This window comes from Trachemys scripta, chromosome 5 (genome assembly GCF_013100865.1).
Source record: "Trachemys scripta elegans isolate TJP31775 chromosome 5, CAS_Tse_1.0, whole genome shotgun sequence".
Lineage (NCBI taxonomy): Eukaryota > Metazoa > Chordata > Testudines > Emydidae > Trachemys > Trachemys scripta.
Genome location: NC_048302.1, coordinates 110,441,942 through 110,455,226, shown reverse-complemented (window position 1 = coordinate 110,455,226; position 13,285 = coordinate 110,441,942). Strand labels below are relative to the sequence as shown.

At 40.9% G+C, this 13,285-nt stretch overlaps 1 protein-coding gene across 1 annotated transcript; it reads right to left on the bottom strand.

Moving 5' to 3' along the window:
- Nucleotides 1–8,807: 8,807 nt before the first annotated feature.
- FGFBP1 (fibroblast growth factor binding protein 1) lies at nucleotides 8,808–11,353 on the bottom strand. The gene is made up of 2 exons (XM_034772571.1): nucleotides 11,270–11,353; nucleotides 8,808–9,890 (listed from the first exon to the last, which is right to left on the bottom strand). The coding sequence occupies exon 2, from the start codon at nucleotides 9,867–9,869 to the stop codon at nucleotides 9,150–9,152; it is 720 nt and encodes a 239-aa protein (XP_034628462.1). The 5' UTR covers nucleotides 9,870–9,890; nucleotides 11,270–11,353; the 3' UTR covers nucleotides 8,808–9,149.
- Nucleotides 11,354–13,285: the final 1,932 nt, after the last annotated feature.

The following is a 13,285-nucleotide window of genomic DNA, read 5'->3' as shown; positions in this document are numbered from 1 at the left end:
TTACTTCTTCTGGAGAAGTCTGAGGTGACAGAATTGCCAGCTTGACAGTGCCTCTAGGACCTGGACTTTGGAGAGTGGGGAGGGGCATGAGCCAGGGACATATTTGGGCTTGAAGCCCTGTCTATCTGGGGTGAAGGTGGCCCTCGCCTTGTAATTTTAGAACAGCCAGCTTATATATGTTGCAACCAGACCTCTCAACTGTAGTGTGGACACATTCTACATGTTCAGAAATCATGAGATTGGCTTACAAATCATGCCAGTTTTAAAAATGAATCGATTTGGACTTCTTTTCATTTGCCTTCTGTTCTTTGAGCCACAGGGTGCATTTGGTCACCTTTTCCAGCTTTTCTCTTTAATCATAAATGCTAGAATCTTACTTTATTTTACTGAATTTGGAAATTCTCCCCTAATCACAGCACTCCAGGAGTTGGGCCTTTTAGAGAAACACCAAAGATGACAAGACTTGAGAGAAAACTGCAAGTTGACAACATTGTGACTCTAGCTTACAATATTTAAGACCTCTAACCACACGGTTGGGGTTTTTTTCTTCCTTTTTACACCTTTCTTTCTCTTGTCTTCTTTCATTCTTTCTAAATAGGGGGGGCGGCTCCCTCAGCTTTGGGGGGCTGTGGTAAATTGCCCTCACCTGGGCTTAAAAGTGTCAGTTACTCTTACAAAGCTAGCAACGTGAGGCCTCTGATGACCACAGTTTAATCAATACTTTGCTTTTTAGATGTCATTATCTAAAAGACTCTGTCTGTAGCAGTGTGACCTCCTAACACTGTGCTAGAGAATTATTTCAGTATCAATTCAGAAGAAAGAGAGTTCCATCTGATATAAAATGGAGTCCAACATCCTAATGTCAACCTCCTGCTTCCCTGTCCATAAACTGGCATCATCATTATCATCTTGCTTCTGTGTCATTTGTACAGGGTTTAAGGAATGCAAAGTTTGTGAATTCAAAGCTTTCCTGGAGTGCATAGTACTGTACAGTGTGTTAACACTGCTATGCTTTCCATACACAAAGAGTGGGATTCTCCCCACTACTACAGCCATTGTACACTGCTGCAGCTGTACAAAGTCCCTTAGCTGACCAGGAGACAACTCCCCCAATGCAAGCACTGGATAGGATACCCTCTCACAAACCTTAGGACAAGGGGCAGAAGGGGAATTCCTATAGCATCCACAGCTGAGGGTATTCTCAGCTCCTGCAGAATAGCCCAAAGGCAGTCCTAGGCTTGGCCAGGGGCACAGCATCCCCATAGCAACCCAGAATGGGACAGGCATAAGGGCAGCCTAAAGCCACCTTTGCCTTTCCTCTCCCCGGGCTGCCCCTCCTAGAGGCACAGTACAGATTCTCAACCAAAATGTGACTTTCCACAGGGGTGGTTTACTTCAGATCAAGGTAGGGGCGAGGGGAACCAACAGAGAACAAAACAACCGGAATACCCCATGAAGAGAAAGTAGCCTATAAAAACCACCATCTTAATTCACTTCATGGTTTTACCTAACCCAGCAGAAAGGCAAGAAGTCTCTTCACATTTAAAAGTGCACCACACAGCAAAAAGAATTATACCTTCACATACCTTATTCCCTGATCTTAGTTTTTATATATAATATCCTATTACCCTCTCTCTGTTTGAATATCATAGAAGTACAGAGTATGTCACCTTTAAAAGATAATATTTGATTGAAAGAATTTCTGGATTTTAATTTAATATCTAGTTTAAAACATTCTGGCTCACTGGTGCAACCCTTTTCCAGCCTGACACAAGCAAACCCATCATAGAGCTGTGGTACAAATAACCAGTTTTGAACATGTTTCAGCCTTTCACATAATCTTTTTGAGGTGTCTACTACCTGTAAGTCAGTTTGTGATTTCCATGGTGGACTGGGAACTTCAAGTTAATTAAATGTATCATGACTGCACCATGATAGACATGATCAAAGGCTGACCCAGTTAAAAACCAGCCACGTGGCAACAACCCTATGGACTGTCTTCGCATGTAAGCTACCCCATTTCTTCCCCAGCTCTTTATCACTGCTCTATCTTGAGTACTAGCTTTTTCAATGGCAATAAGTAAGTAAGCTTGGAAGGAAGCCAGAGCAAACTGTACCAGCTGTTAACGAAGCCTAATAAATCCCTCACCTGGGACAGGAGCAGCCTTCCAAAGAAACCAGTGACAAATACAGCCTTGTTAATTAAGGAAATTGAGCCTCAATTCTCCTTCCCTTTTCCGCTTGTAGTGGCTCTCTAAGCAGGGCAGAGCTAGGATGGGGGTGAGTGGAAGGGGGCTTTGTGCTATGGCCTCCTGTTGCTTCTTAATATAGAAGTCTCTAGAGCCCAAATCTGCAGAGTCATGGCATTGGAGGGAGCAAGCTGGGGGTCTTGGCCATTCTGCAGCACCATCCCCATTCAAACCCATAAGGATTTGTCAGGGTACATAGCACTGACCTCAGAATTCTCTCATTCTACTTTCCCTTCAGGGGGCTTTAGGGTAGCAGATGGGGTTGAGGTATCCTCTGGCTCCTAAGGAATCTGTGCTGACATAGCATAGGGGAGCATGCAGACACACTAGACCTCTGCACAGAATCCCTGGCTCCCTGCCATGGTCTTGCGATCAATAGGATTCCCTGGCCCATTCATAGTGGTGAAGGGAAAAGGCCGACCTATGCTCCACAGGGGGAATAAAACTGCACCACCCTGATGCTATGATTGCAAGGAGACTCTGAGCTGAAGCTCGTGACATTTCCCCTCCTTTTTAAGTAGGATTTTTTTCATGTAGGGTTTGAGCTAAGACTCATTTGCTAACCAAATTAATACCACCCTTGGAGATAGCCTGGAGGAAACAAACAAAACAGTGTATGGAAACGGACTGGAAAGTGTGCCAAGAACAGGAGAGGTGCAGCAGCCACTAACAAGTAAGAAGCTGCTCTGCCTAGGGCATCAGCAGCAGAAGGTAGAGGCGGAAAAGGGAGGAGAGTTCGTTATCTGAGCTCAGTCATGTCCACATGAACTGACAGCAATGGTGTAAAATGTGTAGTGCCTGAAGATTGATCCTCTGCGCTGATTGGCCAGGTACAGGTGAGGTGATATCAGGTGGTAGGTACTTGTTGGCTCCCTTGGGGCAAGGGGAAGGTTGGGTTTTGTTGGAAGCAGGAAGGGTGAGTCACTCACATTCTGGTCTCTCGAGGGCAATTAAGCAACATGTTGTGAGATTAGGTGTGTAACCGGTACTGCTGCCAAATAGAGGAATGAGTAAAGCCGGGCATGAAAGGAATGAAAAGTTATTGAAGAAAATGTGTCCTGTAGTGAAAGTGAGTGAAAAACACATTGAAACAAATAAACTAGAAAGGAACTAAAGCTAAAAGGACCTGACATTTCAACGAGCCTTAGCTCAGGCCTCCAATGCTGCACCACAGTAAATGCAGGCACCAATAAAAACACTGAGCAGTCTCCGTGCCTGGTGTACAGGGTGCACTGACAGATGTATATGAGCTAGCTTCTGAGCCCACAAAATTAATTGCAGGTGTAAAAATGTGCAGAAAGTTTTTTCATACAATTGGAGGCTGTTTTTGAAAATCAGTCCCAAAATTTCCCTTAAAATAAGGATAACTTTGTGTGTGTCAAGATGACTGGAAATTATTTTAAACAATGTAACACTATTGGATAGGATGCAGCACCGATTCCACGTTATATTTCACTACAAAGCTTTGAGGGTTCTTGGTTGTGGGTGTTTGTTTATTTTTTCATCTCATATACAATGGGCATAGTTAAGAAGTTCATTGATGTTCACAGGTTGCAGGTACCAGTTCCGGGACTATTCCCCATTTTAAGGAAATCCCCCTGAAACCTTTACTGCCTCTGAAACTAGAATGAATTTTCCAAGTCTGCCAATTCTACACCTCTTTCTCAGCAAGAGATGCAAGTTATAAATCATGAGTTAAAAAAATAAAAACACAGTAAACTATGTTTCATTGAAAAAGAAACCACAGTTCTTACAGAGATATTGCTAATCAGTATATTCTTTTTTTACAATAGTCCCTGCCCCGAAGAGCTAATAATCTAATATGAGCCAGCTCTTGATCTGGGACTCAAGAGACCTGTGTTTAATTCCTAGTTCAGGCACAGACTTCCTGTGTGACCTTGGCCAAGCCATTTAATCTATCCTGTGTCTTATTTCCCCATTTTAAATGGGGGTAATACTTCCCTTCCTCACAGGGGGTGTTGTGAGGACAAAATCCACAAGTACTTTGTGAGGTGCTTAGTTATGGAGAGAAGAACCATATTAATACTAACTAGACGATGCAACAAGTCAGCGAAGAGAGATTATCTAACAGTAGGGAAAAAATTGATAGAGGGAGCAAAAGCATTGTACGGATAGTCACTGTAGTCATGTGCACATCTCGGTGGGTCAATAAATCCTACGTAAGTGGGCCCATTGCATTTAGTTATGTAAGTAAAGTTTCTCAGCATGAGTTGCAGTAGTGGGCCCTTAATAACTGCCTGAAAATAAATGAGGACTAAGAACCTAATCCTGCAAATCATTACTCATGCAAATAGCCCCATGGAACTCAGTGGGATTAACCTCTCCCTTTAGATGGTAAGATTTTTAGGGCACACCTCATCTCATTTATCACAGAGTGCCAAATTATAGGTGGGGTGTCAGACAATTATTTAATGACAATAGATGCTGAGGTTCAAAAAAAAGCTTTATAAACCGTTAAAATACAAATTGTCAACATCACATGCCAAAATATATAAAGTATATAAACTTAAATCAAATTCTAGTAAGTTTTCAAGTAGCATTTGTCTTACTTTGTCTATCTGTAAATTTTGATTAGTATCAATGGAATGTGTTTTCATCCGTGTGTGTGTGTGTGTACACAGTGAAACCGACATTTACTGATAAAAATATAATGCTTCCAAGCTTAGCTACATGGAGGGGTCTCAGGCTGGAGCATGCACTGGGCTGTGCCATTCTGGCTTAGTCCTAGCTTCATCTGGCAAGCAGCCTTAAAAGGAGCAATACTGTGCACAGATAGGCAGAGATAGAATAGGCTTAAGGTAACAAGACATTCATTGACTGGTCGTGTAGCTAGTTAAGGATGGATGTTTGCCAGCATGCCTAGAACAGCGGAACCCCTAGAGACAGCCCTGCCCACAGCTCAACATGCTCATCTGTCTATGAGTTGAAACTATCATATAGGTTGCTGGCTGCATCTGGTACATCTTTTTATTGTGCAGCATTTCCCAGACCTGAAGAAGAGCTCTGGGTGAGCTTAACAGCTCATCTCTCCCAGTAACAGAAGTTGGGCTAATACAAGATATTACCTCACCCATCTTGTCTCTACTGTATAGTTACTCATACAAGCTTGCCTCAGCGTATGATTGCCTGAGCCAAATGCTGCTGCTAATGCTTTCTTCACTTCTGATTTTGTTTCTTGTCAAAACAGTCTCCTAATAGCAGGTAGTCTTTGCCAAAAAAGGATGGTTAGCAGCTAGAATTCAAATCCAGGAGTGAGGGTACAGCGTGCACCTTAAGATCCCTACACATAAGATTGGGATAACTGATTATTAGTCTTCCACCCCTTTCTAAGGAGCCTGAAATACTGTCTCCCCAGTCTCCTCAGCAAGTGGCAGCAATTCCTCTATAGTGATGCTTTGCAGTGGGCATTAGGGGCAAATGCAAATGTAGGTTAAGCCTTCTCTTGTCAGATGGACTTTGTAAATAAAATTGTGTCCATTAAGTAAAATAGTAGTAAGAAATTGTGTGTGTGCGCACATGCTGCCACATCAGCAGCATCATGCCTTTGCCAATCTGCAATATAAAGGATTTGTTTGCCTGTAGTGATATAAGAAGTGGCATAAAATATAATCAGGTGCAAAACCATGTACATGTGTGAGCTTTCAGAGTAAAGCCAACAAAAAACTGTGACTACTGAAGCAAATTCCTTTTCTGTTCTGCTCTGCCAAAAGCAACTCAACCCTGTGTGATATGGTGGATTCAAGTCTCAACCAGTGTGGTCGCCTTTCAAGAGCAAACTTTTGGAAACATCCTGCTTAGAGACAATTCAGCCTATAGCACCAGTGTCTTCTTACTGAGGATATTTGTATGAAAGAATGTGTTTGTTTTTTTTCACTAAAAAAACAGTATATATCTAGTCTTTTTCAATGTAAATGGAAACTGATATTAATTGATTGCTGAGACTGAAAGGTACATGCAACTGGGCTCTATTGTTGCAGAAACAGAATGGGGGGGGGGGCGCGATACATAAGAACGGCCATACTGGATCTAATCCAGTATCCTGTCTTCCGACCGTGGCCAATGCCAGGTGCCCCAGAGGGAATGAACAACAATCATGAAGTGATACATTCCTTGTCATCCAGTCCCAGCTTCTAGCAAACAGAGGATAGGGACACCATCCCTGCCCATCCTGGCTAATAGCCATTGATGGACCTATCCTCCATTAATGTATCTAGTTCTTTTTTGAACCCTGTTATAGTCTTGGCCTTCACACCATCCTCTGGCAAGGAGTTCCACAGGTTGACTGTGTGTTGTGTGAAAAAATACTTCCTTTTGTTTGTTTGAAACTTGCTGCGTACTAATTTCATTTGGTGACCCTTAGTTCTTGTGTTATGAGAAGGAGTAAATAACACTTTCTTATTTTCTTTCTCCACACCAGTCATGATTTTATAGACCTCTATCATATCCCCCCTTAGTCGTCTTTTTTTCAAGCTGAAAAGTCCCAGTCTTATTAATCTCTCCTCATATGGCAGCCGTTCCATACCCCTAATCATTTTTGTTGATCTTTTCTGAACCTTTTCCCATTCCAATACATCTTTTTTGAGATGGGATGAATACTGCATGCAGATGTGGTCAAGATGTTGTTCGGGGAGATTTTGGAAAACCAGTAAAGTGCCTAAACCACTATTATGTATTGCTAACAGTAGTCAAGTTAACAGGCCATACTGAACCATTCTTGCTTATTGCTAACAAAAATAGCTAAGTCAGCAAGTCGTAAATTGGTCATGCAGCGGCCTCAGTGTAACAAGACAGGAGAGGCGGGGGTTTCGGGTGCCACAGACAGGACAGCTTGACCCCGCACCCTTCCTGCTAAGAGTGTTAAAATTGCTGATGCGTGTATTGTAAAAAAAACAAGAAGTCTGTTTATATGTGCCCCCAGGAATGTTTGTCAGGGCCCAAAGTCATGGACACTCTGAAAAAGAAATCTCGCTGGTTAATTGGCAATCAGAAGGAGTCTGACCTTTTAACCCTGCTTACTTATCAAGTTTTCTTTAAGGGATATGTCATTGTATTACTAACGTATAAATAAGGGGGAAAAGTTTGAGGTAATTGGACTTCTCAGGAGGGGCTCTTCAGGGACGCTCCTTCTGGATGCATCTTCGGATCCCCACCGGCAGATGGAAGCCTGGCCAGCTGAAGCCTGTCACAGTGCCACTTGAAAGCCACGCTCGGGTTCGATAATTATCGAGGGTTGGGGGTGTTTCACTAATCTGTTACGGACGTGTGTAAGTGCTTGAGGCTAAGTAAAGTTTAGCTTTAAGTAAAAGCATTCATGTTGTTCTGTTTGTGCCAGCCATCGATCGGTCAGACGGCCGTGTCGCCCTTGATTTATTTCCTAATACCACCTCGCACAGAGTAAAAGTTACCGAGAGCTTTGGGTTAAAACAACTCCGGGTAACAATGTAGGCATCCCATGGAATTAATACCATGGTAGTTAAATAATCATCTAACTGATCCTCCCCAAAAATCTTTAGGTCAGCCCTGGGGAAAGCATTGTGATCATTATGGAGGGGAACTGCTTATGTTTTGGGGAGAAGCAGAAATAAATGGTTTGCAACCCACCCAAAAAGGCTCAGGGCAACTCTGCTTGTTAAAATGTTCAGCTCTTTCCAAGTATACCCATATTGCAGAGCTGAAATCAGCTACAAGACCATTATTCCCACCCCAAGCCCACAGGAAATGTATGATTTATACATTTAATTGCTTCTAATTTATTTTCCAACGGTTACCAATAATCACTTGTCATTATTTAACATTAATTTCTAAAAGTTCTATTCTCTCACAATTTCACTACATTGTCAAAAAGTACAGATAAAATCTGTAAGACCCAGCTGAAATGAAAGTTATGCAATTTTTAATGTACTGAATTTAGTTTTTTGTAAAAATATAATAGTTATAAGTGAGGCATTTAATCTTCGTTAAAGTTTGGACAGAACATATAATCAATGTGCAGTACATGTGGTCTAGTTCTTAGAGCCAGAGACGGGGAGTCAACTCCTGGGGCCTATTTCTTGCTCCTCAATTAACTTACTGTGTGAGCTTGGACAAGTCACTTAATCTCTGTGCCTCAGTTTACCCATCAAAAATGCATATAATATTTACATGTGCTCTATCTCTGTGATTCTTGGATGAAAGTACAATGCAAAGCTTTGCAAAATTGTCCTGAAAATGTATCAGCCCAGGCACAAAATCTTGTTACTCTTTACTTTGAGGATAATGAACAAACAATAACTTAATTGCCCATTTAAAAAAATACTTACCCTGACTGTGAGTGGAAGTACAATTTTGCAAAGCTGCAAAAGTATTATTATTAAAACTGCTATCTAGGCACCTCAGTGCCTTGCTACTATGAATTCTATGTCCTCTACAAATATCTAAACTGCAAGAGAAATCTGTTTTAACACGCACACAAAAACAAAACAAAAAACAATCATTTTTAATCTATTTTGAAGTTTATTATCCTTAGCAATTTTGAAGTCAAAAGTACTGTGCACCATGAAAAAGTGCATAGCACTGAAATCATCACTTTGGCCAACACAGCTCAAAGAGAAAAAATTAGAAGACTTTGCTTTATATACATCTTTACAGAGTTTGTAACATCCATTGGTAACATTTGCATAGCAATCTATATACAAATAAGGTCTACAGCATCTCCAGCAACACCAAGTACAGAGCATTGCATGAAATACAAGTCAGAAATTGCAGTTGTTCTCTTTTGCTCTTATATACATTATATAAAATCGGAGGCATTATATAAAATCTAGAACAGTATGCAAGAAGTAGATCGGACCAAACTTTCAGTAACTAAGAATTTTACCAATACTCTAGAATTCTATTATCTTATCGGCATTTTTTATCCTGTATCATTGTGATAAAGAAGTTGCACCAAGATCTCCATGTTTCTGAACAGTATTCTTCAGCCACCTTTTGCTGATCAATGTAATCTATATCTTCAACGCAGTCATTGGAACTTTTCCCTGGCTGATTTTCAGGTGTAATAGCAGGTGCTGAAGTCTGTGTGATCTCTTTTCCATGGTGAGCAGTCTTGTCTTTTCTGGAGTCTTGTAGCGTTATCAAGCTTGAGCTGGTCAAGGTGAGATGGGCACTTTGTGGCCCCTTCTTACATACTTTAGATTTTAGAATACCTTTTGCGTCTTGACAGATATTCTTCTGTTTCTTTAGAGATCGGGAGATTTGTTTCCAGTATGGTTTTTGATTTGCTGCAAATTGAGGACAGGTGGAAGGACTTCCTGAAAAATCACACCGGAAGCTGCTTTCACCTTTCTTGCATTCTACTTTTAGGGTAACAGTGTCTACTTCAGTTACTGCCCAGGTGCAGTCAGAATTATCTTTGGTTGTAAACTTGCCTTTAAGTGAAGATTTACCTCCTTTGGATTCCTGTCCCTTCTCATTCTCTTGTTTAGTTCCAGTTTGTTTTTTTCTACCTTTTCCACCGTTTTGTCTTTCTTTTTTTCTTTCCTTCTGTGTTTCACCATCGACTACTAGGGTCTGGGAGAGCAGAATCAACACAAAAAGCAGTGCAAAACTTCTGATATTCATGATCTCCGCTTTTCTTGTAACCTATTTTGAAAATAACAATTAATTAAAAAATCCACACACAATGTTGGAGTTCATCCAGTTGCTGCATTTTTAAAGTTTTTAGGAATAATAGCATATTGCTCACTGACAATGGTATTAAAATGACACGTTACTGGTAAAATCTACAAAATTGTCTGGAAATCATCTCAAAGTTAGTTCATATTGTATTTGAGGAATAAAGCTATGCATGGGATATACCCATTCACACCATTTAATTAATCCTTTCCTAATGGGCAGCACATAAAAAGCCTTAACCTCATTCTTGGGAAATTGGAGTCTGATCCTGCAATTCTCACACAAAGGAGTAGTCCTATTTAGTTCAATGTGACGACTAGAGTAAGGGCAACTCAAATGAATCAGGGTGGCAGGATTGGGTTACTAGACAGTGGCTGTATCTTGAATCATTGGGTCTTCACTTTGGAATAAGAAATAGATCTAGTTTCACTTTTGAATATGTTTGCAATATATTGAGTCAATCTAAAACTACTCAAATCTAGAAAATATAAATTAATTTATTATGCATAACTTCAATTTTAAATGTAGATGTCCAGCAAATTCAAGGTGGGCCAAACACAATTTTAAAATTAAAGTCCATATCCTGCAAGCTGCTCTGTATAGCTGGATCCTGGCATCTGCACAGAGTCCCATTCATTTCAATTTCAGAGTCGCAGCCGTGTTAGTCTGTATCCGCAAAAAGAACAGGAGTACTTGTGGCACCTTAGAGACTTATGCATCCGAAGAAGTGGGCTGTTGTCCACGAAAACTTATGCTCTAATAAATTTGTTAGTCTCTAAGGTGCCACAAGGACTCCTGTTCTTTATTCATTTCAATGAGGTCCAGCTATATTAAGCAGCTTGCAAGGTCAGGACCTAATGATATGATGGAATTTACAATATGTGTAGGTAATTTATAATCTGGTCTTCAATGGATGCGATTCCTAGATGAACAGTTCATATACTTGCACCAGACCCCGTCCAGTAGCTAAGTTTCCATGTGAGCAAGCTAAATATTCTTGGGAGGGCATTCCATCAAGGAAGGTATTTCAGCATTTACTTATCTGTAAATACTTAAATTTAATCCTGCAGATTTACTCATCTGAATGTGAAGACTCCAGAATATGAGAGAAGAGATCACTTTTGTACATCTCTTCTTTTCCTTGTCCCACTACAGAGATTGGCACTGTATGAAAACCTATGATAGCTAGATCTCCATAGAAAACATTGCACATTATTTACAGCTCTAATACTTCTTAACAGGCAAATCAAATGATGAAACCCCCAAAACCTTGTCTATAAATTATGTGACATTAACATTCTACTGCAAATTTAATACTGAAAATGTAAAATAAGTAGAACACATACCTTGCACAGTGCTTGGATTTATCCAACTGCAATTCAAGTGGAATATTGGCTCTTTCAAAAGTGTCATGCTTAGTTGTAAAGCAGTGTGCTATTTATGAAGGCAGAGACACACCTTTATCCCTTCAACAAGGTTATTACAACACAATTGAATGCTTCAGTGACATATTCATTTACTCTTGACACACCTTCTTGAAAAGATGCCAGTGATTGCTTATAGCAGTACAAATGAAATCAGCTACAGTTGGGTGACAGAGGTGTGGTTGAGTAAATTAGATGTTACATCAGCCAAGTCCTTACCTTTTCTCATATAGTACCAAGAGTTTTGTTAAGTCTTTAAATAACTTTTCCCTATCCAATAAGGGCTGGATCTTGCGAGGGGCTGAGTCCCCTTAACTCTCACTGAGTTCAATGGGAGTTGGGTGCCCAGCACCTTATAGGATCAAGCCCATCATGGGCGGTTTGCTACACTGTTTGTGGTAGCTTTTATAATCTATCAACCAAAGGTTTAAAACATGCATTTAATAAAAGAAAATGTTTCAATGTAATGGGTAGATATTATCTTTTATATTTGAGATCTGAATCTGGGAATTTGGATCAGCCCATTAGGGAGAGCAAGGAGTCACAAAGTCCAAATCTAAAACTTTCCCCTAAATCTTGGGTCGTTTGGTTATGGAGTTTCAGTATGGGCCACATCTCTAATTTATATTAATCTGCAAAAGAATATGAAAATGAAGTTGTGAGCATCTGACAAATGCACAAAAGCAAATAAGTTAAGAATTAGGAATAGAACTCCATCAACTCTATCATAAAGAACAGACAAAGTGGATAGTGGGCACTCTAGCTGGAATGCTTCATGAAAGCTTTTTTTGAATGGGCAGAAGGGCATTTGACATATAGTGGTAGGCAGGTATTTACAAGGGTAAAAAGTAGCATGGGTGATGGGATGAACTGGGAATTGGTGTAAGGGACAGGAGGCATGTCTTCTGCTTCCCCTCCTCACCTTCAGGTGCAAATAGAATGGGAGAATAGGAGGAGATAAAGATCAAGATATAGGTAGGGCCAGTGTGTGAAGTGGTTTGAAAGGTAAGGACATGTTTGTGTGAAAAAGGAAGGAAGCCAAGGCAGAGATACAGAAAAGGGAGAGACGTGGGAGTTCAATTTGCTTAATTTTTTGCAGCACATCGAAAAGAAACTGGGGAAGGGGACATATTACAGCATCCCAGCTGTTAGCCCCCAACTGCCTGCCAATGCACCCACTGATATTTAGTTACCTTTGGTACATCCTTCTGGCCCCATTCAGCCTTCGGAGCTGCAAAGTGCACTCTGAGGGTACGTCTACACTACCTGCCGGATCAGCGGGTAGTGATCGATCTCTTGGGGATTGATTTATCGCGTGTAGTGTAGACGCAATAAATCGATCCCTGATCACTCTCCTGTTGACTGCTGAACTCCAGCTCGGCGAGAGGCGGAAGCAAAGTCGATGGGGAGCGGCGGCCGTCGATCCCGTGCCGCAAGGACACGAAGTAAGTGATTCTAAGTCTATCTAAGATACATCGACTTCAGCTATGCTATTCTTGTAGCTGAAGTTGCGTATCTTAGATTGATCCACCCCAACCCCCCCGTGTAGACCAGGCCTGAGTTTGATGAAGCAATTGGGAAGCTAATCATACCACTTAACTGAAAATGAAGTAATCAGAAAGGTTTGTGGTTAGTGCTGAATTCCCACCAAGAGTTAATGAAATGAGGCGAAGTTAGGCAGTGCAGTGATCACAGAACCAGTTGAGATTGTGAAACTAGCTGGCACAGACTGGGAATCAGAAAAAACATAGGAAATGACAGATTAGAAGCAAGGAAAAGGCGTGGTTTGGGAATCTCACCTGACCTAGTTCTCACTAAAATAAGTTATATACTGGAACTAAATAAAAACATGGTAGATCTGGCACCTGTAAAATCAGTCAGTCGTTCTCTATAGTCCTTATACAAAGTCCATTGCTAGAGTTGACTTTTGGGGCCTGC

Coding starts and splice junctions, on each gene's coding strand:
- FGFBP1 (XM_034772571.1), bottom strand. CDS start 9,869: ATGAATATCAGAAGTTTTGCACTGCTTTTTGTGTTGATTCTGCTCTCC.